This window comes from Microtus ochrogaster, unplaced genomic scaffold (assembly GCF_000317375.1).
Source record: "Microtus ochrogaster isolate Prairie Vole_2 unplaced genomic scaffold, MicOch1.0 UNK1, whole genome shotgun sequence".
Lineage (NCBI taxonomy): Eukaryota > Metazoa > Chordata > Mammalia > Rodentia > Cricetidae > Microtus > Microtus ochrogaster.
This window is the reverse complement of record NW_004949099.1, coordinates 20,647,211-20,664,971: the sequence shown is the minus strand read 5'-3', so window position 1 is coordinate 20,664,971 and position 17,761 is coordinate 20,647,211. Positions and strand designations below refer to the sequence as shown.

Here is a 17,761-nt window from a genome sequence, read left to right as displayed (position 1 = left end):
AAAAAAAAGAAAAATGTATTTACAAAAGATTTCCTGGTCTTGACAGGGAGAAGGGTTAACAACATCCTTTTCTATCTGGCAATTGTGAACACAGTAACTTTCTAAATGTCTGAACTTTGATTCTGAGATCCAAGCATTTGCCTTACCTCTTTATGATGGTTGAGTTTCTGTAGTGGCATTTCTATTATATTTTAATAAATAAAGCCTGCCTGAAGATCTGAGAGCAAAACAATCCCAATGGTCAGCCTAACAGACCAAGTAATGGTAACACACACTTTTAATTCCAGTATCCATAATGACATGCACCTTTAATCCCAGTAGCCATACTAGTTGCTATAGAAACCAGGCAGTACAATCTGAGTTTTAGAGAGGATTACAAGATAGGAGGAAGTAGTTCTCAAAAACCAATCTTATTCTGAGATTCTTGGAGGCAGGATCGCTGTTTTGGATTGAGGCTGAGGTAAAGAGCCAGTGGCTGGCTGTTTTGCTTTTCAGCTCTTCACGATCAACCCCAGTTTCTCTCTCTGAATTTTTATTAATTGTGCTTCAATGATGACGTGAGATGTCCTTCTGCATATGTGTTAGTATTATTGGTTGATGAATAAAGTTGTTTTGATCAATGGTTTAGCAGATGCCATGGATCTGCCTAAGGAGGACACTAGAACCTTACTGGTAAGCCAAAGCCTCATGGCAATACATTGACTAATAGAAATGGGTTAATTTAAGGTATCAGAGCTAGTTAGGAAAACTCTTGAGCCATTGGTCAAACAGTTTTGTAATTAATATGATTTCTGTGTGATTATTTGGGTCTGGGAGGCCAGGAAACTACAGTACAGCCTGCATCTGCAAGTTTCTGTCTAGCCAGTTGCATTTGGATAAGAAAGACATGTGTCCTCTCATTAGACGCAGCTCACACTCCTACATTTGATTATTTTGTAATCTGGCCCTACAAGGCAGTTGAGAAATCAGGCTGAGATGCACTTGTGAAAGTCCCTCTGAAATAACTTTTAGTTTAGCCGTAATGGTTTTCTAATTTGGGAGCCAATCATCTGGATAAATGCCAAATTAACTGGATAATTGCTCAACCCTGCACCTCACTTTAATTGGACCATCGGTTACTTGATGTTTCTTGAGTGTCCTCTTAGGGTCAGATGTCCTTTTTCAAGCAGGACAGGAGAATTCCCTCAGTGGCATCTCCTTAAAATGTAGTGTAATAGTGGTTGCCAGTATATATTTTATGTAACAGCTAGGAAAAAAAAAGAATTTCTTCAGGACAGAGGCAGCTACAGTTTCATTTAAATCCTGGAAAATTCATGTCATATCCAAGGACTCCTGGGTGGATGACTTTCTCACTGGTATCCTCTGCACAAGACTAAGGTTCTCTAGTATACTAATTGCACTGCCCTTCATAGTCCAGGAAAATTGGACAAAGTACCTAAGAGTCTTGGTTGGCACAGAAACTGTTCTCTGTTTTCTGACCTCTAGTACGATGACTGTTGGGTACTTGGTGCCTCCAAACTCTTCTCTGCTATGGGAAATTAATGGGAAAAGAGATCTGCTCCATTCTATACCCTATCTCCCACCTAGGATCTCATATCTGCCTCCAGGAACTAACTGAAATGTTTACTTAAGTAAAAACCAGCATCCTTGCCTCAAGGAAAAATAACTCTGAGATGTGATCTGTGTTGCAAAAATCCATCCTCTATATCACACCTGCGTTAAAGTTTGCTTAATGACGCCCGTATCTCTGCTCCCTGCTTTTCCTTGCCTGGTCTTCTCATCTTACTGGTTTCCCCCCGAAGAACACTCCCTCAATGCTTAGAGCCTCTGCTCTAAGAATTTTGATATCCTCTATATCATAATGATCTACATTGTAGAAATATTCTATATCAAACATAATAAGGAGACACACATTTTGGAAATTCATTGAGCAATCCTTCCACTTTGTGAATATAAGTAGAAGTTATTACATTAGGAGTGTAGGCAGTTACTATTAGCTTTAAAATGATTTATTCAACAATCAAGTTCCTGATTATTTCAGGATTTTATTCACTTGAATTCTAATATATTTGCAGGAGTCAAAGAAAGGGATAGAATTATTTTTTATCATGAAGGGTTTATATGCAGCACCTCAAGGAAGCCCAGGGATTCTGACCGCCCAAGGAATATCACCATGAAGATACTAGTGGAAAAAAAAAAGACTTGGAGGATGGGTAGGATTTCTCAGTGGGTTATGACACTTGCCTCCACACATGATGACCTGAATCACACAGAAGAAATAAATGTAACTATTACTTGAAACTTTTAAAATATTTGGTTAATTTTTTAAAAAGGTAAGTTATAATGAGTCCATTACAAACTAGGATATCTCTATGTAATTCTAACCCAAGGTAAAACTTTCTCTATGCCGTGTGAGCAAAGCATCCAATACTTTAATTATTTAGCAGTTTCAATCCATTAAAAATAGACATGTTACAAATACATTAAATATCCACATAGAACACATAAAGCCTGACCATGGGAAAAGCCTATTAAGTATATACTTCCTAGTCATCTCTTATTCATGATGTCAGGGCTATTATCTAGCATTAAAGGGAATCTCCTCCACAGCACTGAGGAGTCCTAATAGTGTATCAATAGCAGAAGCCAGCACACTTTTTTTTCTTCTCCATTGAAAAGTACATAATTTCAATTCTCACTGTCTCTTTAATATCAGTTTAAGCTCAAGATTTTAAGACAGGCGATGAGAATTAGAATATACAAGCCCAAAGAATCAAACTATTATTATTCTGTAAGGAACAAAGTATCTTGTGGAACAAAAGACTGCTGTAGTTTACTACAGCTAAGCAATATCTATCTATGTTGCATTTTTAAAGAACAAATGTCTTCTCCTTGAGTGAGACTTTAGGGAATCCCCAGTCAACACAGAAATGCCCTTAAATTAACTCAAACTACATAATGTGATAAATTTGTAAAGAAAAATGGGCTTTTAAGGATGGGATTGTAAATCTGTCCTTCAAGAATTTCTGAAGCTGTTCATTAATACTATTTCAGTTTTATGTCTCCAGCTAAATTCTGTCTATTTATGCTTTAGGCACATAAATCCATTGTTTGAAAGACATTCAGGATTCTATATTCAGAGGGAATCATCTTAGGTACCTTGTGATTTCAGGCCATTGTACTCTGCCCTGGCATATTGGTCTTTTTTCTGTCTGTATTTGTCAAATCTGACTTGTTCAGGGCTCAGATGCTTAGTCCTGCCTATCAACCAAACTCTCCTGCCTAGGTTCCTACCAATCCTCCTGTTGCCAATGCCAGGCTGGCTTGTGTCTTTACTGAGATGCCAATATGGTGCTCATGGTAAATGTGGCTGCAATCAGGATGGCTAATTACTTCATAGGAGTTTTTATCTTTGTTCCTTAGGCTCTGACTGGAAGGTGCCTGTGCTTTCAGAAATCTTGACTTGAAGTGGTAGCACCCAAGTTAATGACATTACAAGGTGGGGATTTGGGAATATAACTATGCCTTGAAAATGAAGTATTCGTAAACTTCTCTGAGGCTCGCTGTACACAGCTTGTGTGGCTCTTTTAACTCTCAGTAATTTTGCTTCAAGACCCTGGTCTAGCCTAGAGAGAGCAAGAAGAGTAGCTGTGAAGACTTTTCCTTCCTTCCTTCCTTTGCAGAGGTTGGAAGATGTCAATTTGAGATTGATATACTTCTGGATGTAAGATCTACATGGTGGTCATGGAGGACAGTCTTCAGTGGAAGAGTCGGGACTCAGAGACAAGAAAGGCTATTGGTTATGCAAATTGCTCTCCTTCTCTGCTCTTTTCCTCATATTCCTTAGATTATGGCCAGTCAAAAACTATTACTTATACCTTCTCAGTTAGGTGATGGTGAGCTTGGTGGTGGTGGCACACGCCTTTAATCCCAGCACTTGGGAGGCATAGGCAGGTGGATCTCTATGAGTTTGATGCCAGCCTGATCTACAGAGAGAGTTCCGGGACAGGCTCCAAAGCTATAGAGAAATCCTGTCTTAGATAACAACAACAAAAAAAAATGGTGCTGGTGAAATAGTTTATAATTGTTTTGGTGCTTTTAGGGCCTTATATTACCTTTCTAGTAGTAATAGATAAATTTAAAATCTTTCTATGGATATATGCTTTCCTGGACTTAAAAGAATACCCATATATTAGATTAACCAATTATTTAATCATGTATTTGCTTGCACATGAATCTGTTTTCTGAAAGTATATCTTAAATCCCTTTTTATTGAGTACCTATTATATACTTGTTCAGCCCTGAGGATACAATTATGAGCTTTGGCATCATAGGAGTTTAAAATGCAGTGGGAGAAAAAGGAATGATCTTATCAAAGTATAATATACTCCTGGCCTCTGTTATTAAGGATACAAATAACAATACAAATAACAGTCAACACAAAAATCAGTAATGGGAGGAGTGCTCCAGGTAGAGATCCTGCAGTCATTACATGAGGAAGCCATCTTGGGGTTTGGAGAACGGGACAGAAAGCCCTGGAGGCAGGAGCAGTGTGTTCCATTGACCTGTGGGAAAACTGCATCTGCAGCACCAAGTACAACACCAAAGAACACAGTTGGCATTTGATAAGCACCAAAGGAATATAAGATAAATGAAGGTATTAAGTGAATAAAGGAGTTGAGAGATTGTCTCAGAAAATGCATTGGTGAGGGATTGGTGAGTTAAGCCATTAATAATCAAAGGCAAAAACATTGAGAAAGATAGGATGGTGGATATGTAGATCAGAGACATCAGTTCCAAAGGGAAGACAGAGAAACATCAGCAGACCACTAGCACACCTTCTGGAAAGTTCAGACATGGAAGAACATGGTCACTCTGCGAGATGTTCAAATTAGCCTTTCCAAACCAACTCAGCTCTACTCCCTCCAAGCTGAAGTTGCACCAGTTCAGAACAATCACAGCAGATCCATTTCAGAAACCTAATTCATTTAGGAAGGTCTGGAGAGGGATTAAAAACGAGTGCCAAAGGAGCTGTGCTAGCCGCTGTAAGCACAGAGGAGGCCCATTTAGAAAGTGGTCTCTTCCAATCGCTTGAAGGCTATGTGACTTGTTTCTAGAACTTCCTCAAACCTTAAGATATTTTGATACATTCTCTAGAAATGAGAATTTATGGTTGGCAAATTTACTTATTAATTTAGTCACTTAAAGAGTTGTGGGTTTTAACCCAGACCCAAAAAGATGAATATGGTATGTACTCACTCATAAGTAGATTCTAGCCATAAACAAAGGACATTGAGCCTATAATTCGGGATCCTAGAGAAGCTAAATAAGAAGGTGAACCCAAAGAAAAACATGTATTTATTCTCCTGGATATTGGAGGTAGACAAGATTGCCAGACAAAAGTGGGGAGCACAGGGGTGTGGGGATGGGAGAGAGGGGGGAGAGAGAAGGGAGAAGGGGAGGATTGGGGAGAGCTTGGGAGAATAGGATGGCTGAGATGGAGGAAGAGTGGATATGGGAGCAGGGAAGAAGATATCTTAATTAAGGGAGACATTTTTGGGTTGACAAGAGACTTGGCTCTAGAGGGGTTCCCTGGTGTCCAAGGATATGTCCCCAGCTAGGTCCTTGGGAAGAAAAGAAGAGGTTGCCTGAACTGGCCTTATCCCATAGCCACACTGATGAATATCTTGCATATCACCATAGAACCTTCATCCGGTGACAGAGAACCACATTGGAGCACTAGACTGAGCTCCCAAGGTCCAGATGAAGAGCAGAAGGAGGGAGAAAAAAAAGAGTTGTGGGTTTTTTTCCTTTTATTTTTTTTTCTTTCCACTTTCAGGACTCACCTATTACACTAAGCTCAGCGCTGGAAAAGATAACTCCGTGTTTATTCTCTGCCACACACTGGTACATGCCAGCATCTGAGAGATTCACTATTGTTATGTTGAGTGTTCCTTGCTCGATTTGTATTCTGTCCTGTGAAAGAAAAGAGGAGTAAATAGTGACCTTCTACAGCTGAGAGCTTAAGGCAATTTTGCTACATGCTACTTCAAGAGGGCCTAACGGGAGGAAAATAGTCATCATACAAGCAATTTACATTAACATGATCTGCTTATCTGTCAAGTAAATCAGTGCCAGGTCAGATGGCAAGTGGAACCAGTAGCATATCAGTTGGTAAATGGAATTCAAATTGTAGGATTCTCTTGCACTCGTGTTGATTTAATAGTGAAGTCATTCAGATGAATATGCCCTATAAATAAGTGGACTTGTCCTTGAAAGATGAAGAGTAGCTTTTAATCTATGACATTATGTTAACTGGGGAAAGGGGAGAATATACAATCAAATTTATCATTTAGAATTTAGACTTCTTAAGTCCTTTAAGGGCTTATAAGTTATTATCTCAGACGGACTTACACAAATTTTTAGTGCCTGATGAGTTGACCAGAAAATAATAGGAACTAATAATTCAATATTCTACCAGGCATGGTGGTGGCACATGCCTTTAATCTTGGCACTAGGCTGCAGAGACAGAGAGGTCTCTTGAGTTTGAGGACAGGATGATCTACATGGTGAGTTTTTGGCTAGCCAGAGACAGAGAAGAAAACGTATTTCAAAAATGAATCACTGTTCAAATGCTTGATTGCTGTCATTGTGATTATTTACACTTTGCTACTAGTCAAGGTGGCAGAATCAAGGATAGTAAGTATATGTGACAAGAGAACCTTCTCACATGCAACTTTAGTGTCAAGCTATATTTCATTAAGGATTTACCCCCTCTTACACACACACACACACATACACACACACACACACACACACACACACACCAGTGAACACAAAAACTTAGAGTAAAAACTCTTGTCTTCTTAAAAACTGCTATCTAGCTGAATGGATATTTTATTAGACTTTGATCAAGGCATCCTTAGCCCTCACATTTCATAAAGAGAGGGAAATGCCAAGTGACTGGAAACCTGCACACTAGCAATTTGTTGACTTTTGTAACACAGAGGGAATGATAAATAAGAGGAGCCTTCCAGGGAATTGAGGGTGACCAGGAGATTGGGGTTATCAGAAGAAATTATTCCCTTTATCAGTTGCCCAGGGCAGACAGTTTTTCTTTCCTAGGTTGACTATGCAGGAAAGAAATCTGAGCATGAAAACTGGCTCTCAATGTGGATGCTGAAGAAAATGCTGAATTCCAGGTAACATTTGATATTTCATAGGCAAAACACAATAAAGAAAATTGAATTGGACATCATTGTTCCTCCGATTTCTTTTTGAGAGTCACATTGCGTTTTGATGGTCATCTTTGTGACTTTCCAATACTCTTTCTCTTGAAGTAGATGCTGTGATGTCTCCTTCTACATATCTTAGCAAAGTCACAAAAAGTCCAAACATTCTGTGCGGCTTTCTTAGCATAGAGCTACCACAGTGCTAATCTCTGCTACAAAGGTCTGCTATAGAAATTTAACAAGATTTATTTATAATTTTTTTCTATCAACCTATTCACTTTGACTTTTTATACCATTAAAGGAATTTTGTTGCTTATTATTTTGAAAACAACTCGTTTTCTGTTTCCATAGCAACAAGGCCACATTAAACGTTGCATTACATTAAGACACAATTGCCACAATTACCACCGATTTACTTACCCGTGTTAACAGTGGGTCGCCATTTTTTAGCCACCTGTAGGTAGGCTTGGGCCTCCCATTTGCTTTGCATTCCCAGAAGACACTCTCTTCCATGGCCACATGGATATCATCTATTTTTTGAACCCAGTTAGGTTGAGCTAAAAGAGTACAAAAAACAAGGAGGCATATATTCACTGCAGAGTCAATTTTTTTTTTATTCTAAGCAATTAAACATTAAAATGGACTTTTAATCAAATTCCTTTTCCAAATGACATACAAATAAGGGCAAGAAGACATTTAAGGAGAGTGTATACTCTTTCTGAGCATCGTGTTTCTGAGCCATATTCTTGACCTTTTTAATCACTGAAGGCAGAATTGAAAGAACTTGTATTAACAATGGGTTAAATGATTCTTGTCACATAAGAATTGCTATTGTTTTGCTTTTAATATGAGAAAACTTTAAGGATCACTGAACCACCTTTGGATGAGGTCATGAATTCCTACCTACACTTTCCCAAGATTCCTTTTCATTAAAAAGTAACTAGGTGACTAGGTTCCTTCCAGTTGGTCGCTAGTGAAAGTAGAAAGGGCACCCTCAGACACTTGTTCTAGAGTCTTGCCCATTTGATTGGAAAGTGGTAAAAAAAAAAAAAACTCTAATGGGCTAGGAAATATTTTGACCCTTGAATAATATTGCAATGCAAAGCAATGCAGTGATGAGAGCTACTTGTTTATGTTTGAAAAGATGAACTTGAGATAGTTGAACTTACTTAAATCATTGCATACTGAGTTTTCTTCCATTAAAACAGTTTAACTCACCTTTTACTAATGTATTTCATTCCCATAGGTTACATAGACACATTTTGTAGCCCTTATATGTCCATGATGAATAATTGTTGTTATTTAAAATAATAATAATGATAACTACTACTAATAATAATATTGTCATCTATTATTGTAATTGAAGAAAGCTAGCTGTATGATCCTTAAAGTCAACATCTTTGAGTGAGTCTTGGATTTACCAAGCTCTTTTAGAAAATCAAATTCTACCCACAGTTTCACAAGGAAATTCAAAGAAGCATTTAATTATCACATTTCATAATACTGAATACTACCCCAATCATTCACATTTTAGCATGTTTTTCATGCTTCCATTTAAGGCATATTTTGTTATTCTATATAATAGAATAGCCAATGTTTCAAGAAAATATTTATACATATCAGTTCTTGACTACAGTACAGTTAATGCTTTTGTCTTCTCAGCCATATTTATTGGTAGAAGACTTTTTCTAAAAGTCCTGTGGAAAATCACCACAGCTATGATTTGAGGACTTACCCATTTATGGGGGCATTTCTACAGGGTAATAACTCCTGATGTTAACTTAATAACCAGAGTTGATACCATTATTAATCAGAAGATATTACTTAATATTCTTAACATGTCTTTTAGCAGACTTGACCTTTGTATACCCATTCAATGAAGATACAAGTCATGGATAATTTAATTCAAAGGGAAATCAGTAATGTGAAGGTTAAGTTGTGTATCTTACCTTCTGAATAATAAACAAAAATAGAAAAACACTCAGTAAGTCACTTAACCAGCAGAGGTCTCTAGGTCCTTGACTAAATGCTGTTTTCTTCTTTTCCATCCACAAGCAATTCCATGTTTTTCAAAGAGCAAAACACAATTTTGCAAACCCTCTCCTGATAGAGATGATGCATGGCTGCTTAAGAGGCGAGGCCAAAAGGGTCAACTTCAAAAAAACGTTACAACATCAACAAGCATTAGCTTGAATGAAGGGTTATAACCTGCATCTTTGAAAGAGCTGCAAGTTGGCTGCTGTCCTCTATCATCCTGCTGCTAATGGGAAGGGAAGCTCAAGGGGTAATATCTTCCCAGAGCTCTACTGGGAGACGCCAGTGTGCAGCTCCGTTAGGACTAATGGCTTAGCCTGCCAGATACACATTCAACCTGCAGCATATTCACCCCCTGCAGAGTCCGAGGGAACAAAGCAAACAAGAAAGGCACAGAAATCTGTGGAATATTAACAAGAGCAAACTTCTGAAAAAGAGTTTGGAAAGAAAAAGCAAAACAAGCAAGGACAAATGTAACTTGGAAGCAATGTCAGGTTGAAGTTAAAGCAGTAAACTTCATAAACACCTGCAGAGACAGATTTCAATGTCACCCACTTCCAGCAACACTTGGGTTCATTCTTTCTAAACTATAGAAAGCTGGAGGCCAAACCTTGCCAACTAACAAAGGCGATGGGGAAGGAAAGGGGGGCTTTGAAAAGAGTTTGAATGACCTTACAAATTTCAAACTAATTAGATACTCTGAGGTCTCATTCTTTCTCTTGCAGTGGGGTCAAGGGGCTTGACAAGAATGGACAATTTGTCCTGGCAGAGGTGACATCACACCTAATTTGCCTAGTACTGAACTAATTGGGTGTCTGACAAGCGTCATCAGGTACTTTCTTTGCTTTCAAAATGAAATCTATTCAGAAGAGCTAAATTAACATAATCTAAATACATGCCTCTTAAAGTGAATAACTGCATAGAAACCCAGAAACTCAGGGAGGCAAAGAATGGGGGGCTGGGAGAAGAGAGGTAGTTTAACTGGTAAAGCATTGCCTTATACACGCATGAAGATCTGACTTCAATGTTTAGGATCCACATATACAGGTAGGGCATGGGGGCACATGGCTGCAATCCCAAAATAGAGAGGAGGAGAAAGGCATATTTCTGGGGTTCACTGGACAGCTAGTTTAACAGAATTAGATGCATGGACAGGCATAACTCTGGGGTTCACTAGATAACAAGTTTGCCAGCTTAACTAAATTGATGAAGTCTTGTCTTAAAATTCAAGATGGGTGGCACTTCTAATTTACACACACACACACACACACACACAACACACACACACACACACTCACATTCACACACAGACTAATCTGCTATATGACGGCAAAGAATGAGATAGTTTATATTTTAATGTGCCATTTGATAATCTCCAGTTCAAAACCACACATCACCACTGTCTTCACTCACTTTTATGTTGGATGAATCACATCTATTATAATTGGGTGATTCTTCATTTCTATACAAAGGCTAATGCTTGGTAGAGATGGTTCATAGGTGCTTATATGCTTTGGGGCCACCAAGTTAAAAATCTTTGCATTGCGAACATTTTGGCTTGATGCATCTTAGAAAATACCATTTGTATAATGCATTAGAGTGGATGGTACTTCTCCTGTATTATCAAACTTCATGATAACTTTCAACTCCATGGCCTACACATCATCTCCCAGAAGCCCATATGTAAGAATTGCTACTTTACAGCGACTCCTTAATATTCTTTTCTAGAGATCACACATCAAACAAAATTAAATAAACTCATATCAAAAAAGAAATTACTATTTTGATCTTTTGCATTCTTTTACATTTAAAACAGAAGAATCATTCCTAAGTCTCATCTCAAGACACAAGTTCAAATGTAAGATTAAATAGCTGTGCTGGGATTTGACCCTGTCATACTGTTCATCTTTTGACAGATGAACAATCTATTCATTTCAATCTTTTGTTCAATAACTGCCAGAAATGACCTAAATCAAGGTTTGTATATTCCAGCCACTGGAGTCATACAAGACTCTTATCCAATAATAATTTCTATTTCAAGCAAATATAATTTGAACTCAAGGGGTCAAACAATTCTCAGACATATCTAGCTGTTTTCATTCCCCCAAACCAGAAATTTCTCACAAAAACAAGAACAGGACTTGGTCGTAGACTTTGGAGTTTTATATATCTAAGAGAAAGGGCATCATAGGCAAAATTTTTTAAGTAACTTTTGAAAAGTTGATCTATAGATATTTGCAATTATTTCTAATGGTTCAACAATCCAGAAAAGATGAGTCATTTCCAAGAAATGCAGAGGCCTGGCTATAGCATTGCTCTTTTTTGTAGTGAGCTTTATGAGTCTGGGGGTCAGGGAATTACTCAGTTTTACATTGCCACCTTCATATATATGCTTCCTAGAATTCTCAACACTATTAGTAAAACTTTCAAGATAGTTTCAATTTACCTTAAATATAATGTCCCCAGTGTTTGCTCTAGGTAGAACTAATCATCCTTTATTGTTGAATATATAGTTTATAATTATAAACAATATTTTATAAATCTCAGATGTTCACTTTACATATATACTGAAAGGACACTTACACTGTGCTTCAAGATGTTATACAACTTCCACTTTTTTCACCTGTGATGGATGCCTACCTGGTACCCACACTACAATGACTGTCATTCTCTCACAGTGTTTCAAAATGAGTTCTCCAAGGATTAGGGCTTCTCAGAAGATAGTGAATTCAACCTCAGCAGACTTATTTTGTTTTAAACACTAAACATTTCTTGTCACATTTTATATAAAATATGACTTGATGATTAACCACACCCATGTTGAGAAACACTGAACTGATGTGAGGTCTTGTAACTACAAGAAGAGCTTTGGGGCACAGAGGTTAGAAGCGCATGTTTTCTTCTTGAACGATACAAAGTTGAACACTTGACACTATAAAACTCCCTCTGACTTTCATATGTGAACTCTTACCTTTGCATTGTTTTGTAAATTTTTTAAATTTATTTTCAGTTTTGTGTCTATGTGACTGTGGGGGTTGAATGTGTATATGAATATAGGTGTCCCCAGATGCCAGATGCATTTGGATCCCCCTGGAACTATGTATGTATTTGAGAGACTCCAGATGTGGATGCTGGGAATTGAATTCAAGTCTTCTGAATGAGCGGTGATGCTCTTGCTTGCTGAGCCATCTTTCTAGCCCTATACATTACTTTTTAAACAAATGGGATTCATGCCACTTGTGGTTTTCTATTTTTCCCTTATTCACACACTCTGTTTTTTATGGTTTTCTCATTTTTGTATAAGACCTGATTGACTTTTTTCTGGTAAGGGTAGAACCAACACATTTGCAGATAACATCGCCAAACAAACACGAAACTCACTGTGGTGTGAGGCTGGAAACACTTAGTAAATACGATAACACTTAGTAAAAACGATAGTAAAGAACACTTGTTCTTGCAGAAGACCTGGGTTTGGTTCTTAGTGCCCACACAGTAGCAAATAGTCATCCTTAACTGCAGTTCTAGGGGGTTTTGATGTTCTTTTCTGACCTCTGCAGACACCAGATCCCAACATGGTACACAGACAGACATATGTGCAAACAAAACACGCATAGACATAAGATATTGTAATGACATCAGTTGAAAATGTGAAGATACCCTAGAAGGCAAGGCATAGTGGGCATATTTTTGTTAATAGGTATTCATTAATATAGAAAGCGAATATGATTGCAGAAAGGCATGTGTATCTGAGCTACTGGATGGGGTCTGTAAATATGCTTCACCCGCTGTCAATGTGACACTCATTAAGAGACCATCACCATTATTTCATATCTTTGGGCTAATGTTTAAACTCATCTGCCATCTGCTCGCACCCAATTTTCTTACTTTCTCCTCAGCCAGTGAATCTTAAGTTCTTGGCAGAGAGGTTTTCTTTGTCTTTAGTTATAATAGTAAGTCAGTTCCTGCCTCTATATCTTTGTTTACACCATCTTGTTTTCAGCAGCACTTTCCTTCATTTCATCTCCTAACAAACATTTTGCTCTGTAGTGTATGTCCTCGAGAATCCCTCTGTCCTTCAAACTTCAATCCTCCTCATTTGGAGCTCACTCGGCACACACAGCTTAAGTGTTGTGTGTCATCTACTATATTATCTCTCTTTTATAATTTTAATTTATTCTTTGTAAATTCCACACAATGTACCATGATAATGTCTGCCCCTAACTTCTTCCCTCCCACCCCTTCCAGAATTCCTATCAGATTTTACTACAAACTTTATGTTCTCCTTCATAATCATTTATTTGTTTATTAATTTATAGATGGATGGATAAATTGATTTTACTCACTGAGCTGAATTAGTGGTTTTGGTGTGCATGGGTATAAGATCATCCATCGGAAATGGCAATACTAACCCGGGTCATACATGACAGCTATAAAAGTACATATTTTCCCTTCTCCTCCCAGGGATGCTATAGACAATTCATGACTTTAAAAGTGAGCTAGAGAGAAAAAAAATAAATCACAGTATGTCCACTATTTAAAAGGCCTTAAGACTGATACACTAAGGCCATTTGCACTCCAACATTAACCGATGACCTTACTCTAACAGGAATTAATTCCTTCTTTTCATATTTACTTAAGCTGTGACCTAATGTTTGTGTGAATTTGCTCTGACTGTGCTGAATTCATTCCCCTCCTTAGACCATCATGAATTCCCAATACAATCAGCCATATACATCACTTACATGTGACTCTCACCAGCATCACATGAGGCATAATACTTCTAACACAAACACCAACATGCAAGTTAAGTGGCATCATCCCCGTGCTATCAGGAGGCCTAGGGATGTTTGGAACCAGAAAGAGAGGGATCTGCTCTGCTTGAGGCCTCTTCTTTAGCCAAAGGACCCAAAATTATGTTTTACCTGCCAATGACATTGGGGATATTCATCTGGACCTATGATACTCAAAATGTCATCTGTGGAACACTGTGGATCCCAAGGAACCCCATACAGCATCCATGAATTTTTACTGTTCAAACCACATATGTGTGGTTTGTGAGTCCAGATTTCTTCATATTCTTCAACCAAATCAACATATCACAGCAGGGTGAACATGGAAATACATATGACAATCTAGTTTTCTTAAGCTAAAACAGATGTTAAAGAGGTTTATAAAAATACAAATTCTACCCTTATCCATAATGGTTCGGTTTGGAAAAAATTGAATTCATTTTCTTAAAATATCTTCATCATCTAAACATGCATTGTTTTCTGGTCATTTAAAATAAATGATATGCTAAATCAAAATCTCAGTTTTAACTTACAACATGGCAGATATTGGTGGATAGAAACACCATAAATACAGATTTGAGACATTCAGTGATTCTTTGGTCAGTCTGAAGTGTGAGATAGCCCGTTAAATGAATGGATCCATTCACACAAAACTTGGCACAGTAAGTTTAATGAGTAAAAATATACTTAGTATGTTTTTTTCTTCTGTGGTAATATAGAGAGGCTAAAATGACGCTTCCACATACTATTTTTGGTTTGTGGTTTGCCACTTCTATCGGCGTGAGGAGCTTCTATCCCCATTCCTATATTATTTTCCCATTACTTACAGCATGTTCTTGATGCCCACTCCTTGAAAAAACTGTAGCGATTAAATTTATTGCTGTCATTAGATGCAAGAAAAGGAACAAAACTCATGGGCTGTACTTTATGGGACACCCAGGGGGAACCGAGGGTCCCTGTATGAGTTCTGCCTAGGACAATTAAGCAGTTATTGCTGTACTGTGAAATCACTTTAACTGCTGTGTTCGTCTTCTGGTCACTCTGTCCTCTAAGCCATTTTGCAGGGTTGAATATTATCTAGCTGTCACATATACATATCACATCCGTGAGGAATTAGGAAGCTGTGCACAAAATGCTTCTGTAATCACTTCCCAATGACCTCACCCATGCCCTCAGACCCCCTAGAGTACAGTCATACAGTTTCCCCTTTACAGTCACAGGACTGCAACACACAAAAATCTAGAAACAGCTTACAGAAATTTGAAGAACAGTTTTCTTAAAGAGTTCCTTTTCAACTCAGTGATAAGTTAGACCAACGACAACAAAACAAAACAACAACAAAAGTAAAACAAAAGGATCCAACGTTTATCCAAAAGAATTCAGTGATGGCATTCATTGGTTGGTTACAGAGAGTATACAAAGATGACTGACTGATGGATCCCTGATGTATTTGATCAAAACACTGAACTGGGAGCAACAACAACACATGTCATATGGCAGGGGGCAGTTTTAGGCGTACTCAGATTCCACACAGTGTGCTATCTTTGGAAAAATAATTGTTCGTCCCTAGGTTTCTGTTTTATTTGTAAAATCAAAGGAATGGACCCAACAGTTTCTTCAAAAAAAAAGCTTATTAGAGTCTTTGAAATAATTTTTTTATTGTGATATGAAATCTCTCAGTTTCTTAGTGTTGAGTGTAACAATTATTACCAGAGGAGAAAGTATGCAAAGGGCACAATTAGACTCTTAGTTCATAGCTCATTCTTCCAGATGAGGTTGTAATTCTCTCTGTACATAAAAGGGGTGATTCCATAGTTGAGCAGGTGGAACAATGAGCAATTCTCAAGTGAAAGACGTCCACCTCACATTTCCCTTTCCTCTCTACAAGAAACCACTAGACTTAGGCCTCTGATTGGACTTGGTATACGTAGACTGACTGAGGTGCCTTATGGGATATGAAGATAGAAGATTTCCAGAGCAACAGTAACAATCTTTTGCAAGGAATCTAATCTTGGGTCTCACTCTAACATTGGAAACAATCTCACAGAGCCATGGTCCCTACCATGTGGTCCCCACACAAGCATCAGCAGTAGCTGTACGCCAGGGAAATTAACTGAAATGCAATTTCCTATCTACCAAATCAAAACCTCCATGTACGAGGTCCAATATTCGGTATTTTCTTAAGATTTCCCACTTACCCTGATGCACACTGAAACTTCAGAACTTCTAGCATGGCGTTTGGAATCCAATTCTGTTTCTCAATATGTAAACAGTAATCACACGCTTTAATATCTCTGGGAGTCAGTTTCTCTCTAAATGGGTAGTTAGAGGAATGAAATAAGGAAGCCCCACATGCTCTGACTCCAAATTATATCTGTGTCTCTAATTCTCTTCCTCCTTCAAGTCCCAGCTATGAACATGTCTCATACGGACAGGACAAATGGCTGCTTCGCTGTCCTTTCTGCTCTTGTGATTTAAACACCTACTCCTCATAAAGCAACCACCTCCTTAGAAGTACGAATCAGATAAAATCATTTTGCCACTTAATATCTTCCCACGGATTGTGACTAAAACCTAAACTCCACCTGGCTTCCAAGGAACTGCCTGGCCCTTACCTTCCTTTCTCTGAGATGTCTGTCCTTGGTTCTTCTGCTGTGGAAACACAGACTCCCCACCCCCATCTTATCTTGGTCCTTCTGCCTTGGAAACACAGACTTCCTTCCTGCTTCTCAAACTTGCCAGACAGCTGTCAGCCTTTGGGCTTTTTTGCCTCCTCCCTGTTTTCTGGCCGGAATGTGCTTCCCTATGGAAAGCTATCTCTTATTTTACTTTGGAATTTCTGCTCAGGGCTCAATATTATACATGCCTTCCTTGATTCCTTTATCTTAGGAGTCTTTCCCTGTGGCCAGTTTCTTTATAACCAAGGGCTATCATTATTTTATCTTGTATTCTTTCTAAAACTTGAAATATTTGAATTTATTGATTTGTTTGAGAACTTAATTTCTTAATATCTGGTGAAATATCAGGTTCTTGAGGGCACATGTTTTCGAACATCCTACTATATAGCAGTGGCCCCTACATAGTAGGGCCACATAAACATACTTTTGAACAAATGCATAACGTGTTAAGGTAACACATTTTACCATTCTACATCTGAAGATGGATTTATTTTTAAGATTTTTTTTCTTGCCAATAAAAAAAAAAAAGTCTGAAAGAGCAGATTAAAGTTGACTTCCCTGGCAAAGTAGAGGTCTGAGCAAAATAAATAAGCAAGATAGGGGGATATAAAACGTTCTGTGCCTGAACTCAGACCTTCATATGTGGTGAGACAAAGTGGTACACATTAGCCTCTGTGGACGTGGCAGTCGGTAGCAGTGGCCAGTACCTGGTGCCTCTGCTGAGCTCTCGCAGGGGAGGAGAGTCTGAAATGATTCTACACAGCCAGCCTTTTGAAAAAGGCTAAATGCTTTTCTTAGTGCAACAAGGAAATAAAAATCCATTTTACCACAACTGTTACTGCAGAGCTCCTAATTGGGTCAACACCGTAGTACAACAAAATCATGTCTTCTCCAGGTTTTCCTTTTTGACTATTACTTTTTAATAAGTCTACAAGGTGCTATCAAATAAAGTTTGTTTTTGTGTTTCTGCTTCTTCCTCATGTTCCTACCACTGGTTCTCTCTTAGTATCCTCCAGGTTCTCTTTTC

At 38.1% G+C, this 17,761-nt stretch overlaps 1 protein-coding gene across 8 annotated transcripts in view; it reads right to left on the bottom strand.

The window, feature by feature from the left end:
- Positions 1 to 17,761, bottom strand: part of Cntn4 (contactin 4) — a 1,000,475-nt gene that overhangs the window by 182,082 nt on the left and 800,632 nt on the right. For all 8 annotated transcript variants that reach the window (XM_026788153.1, XM_026788152.1, XM_026788157.1 and 5 more), the window contains 2 exons: positions 7,653 to 7,789; positions 5,847 to 5,976 (listed from right to left, as the gene is read on the bottom strand). In XM_026788153.1, coding sequence (XP_026643954.1) covers positions 5,847 to 5,976; positions 7,653 to 7,789 — 267 coding nt within the window. The remainder of the gene's footprint in view (positions 1 to 5,846; positions 5,977 to 7,652; positions 7,790 to 17,761) is intronic.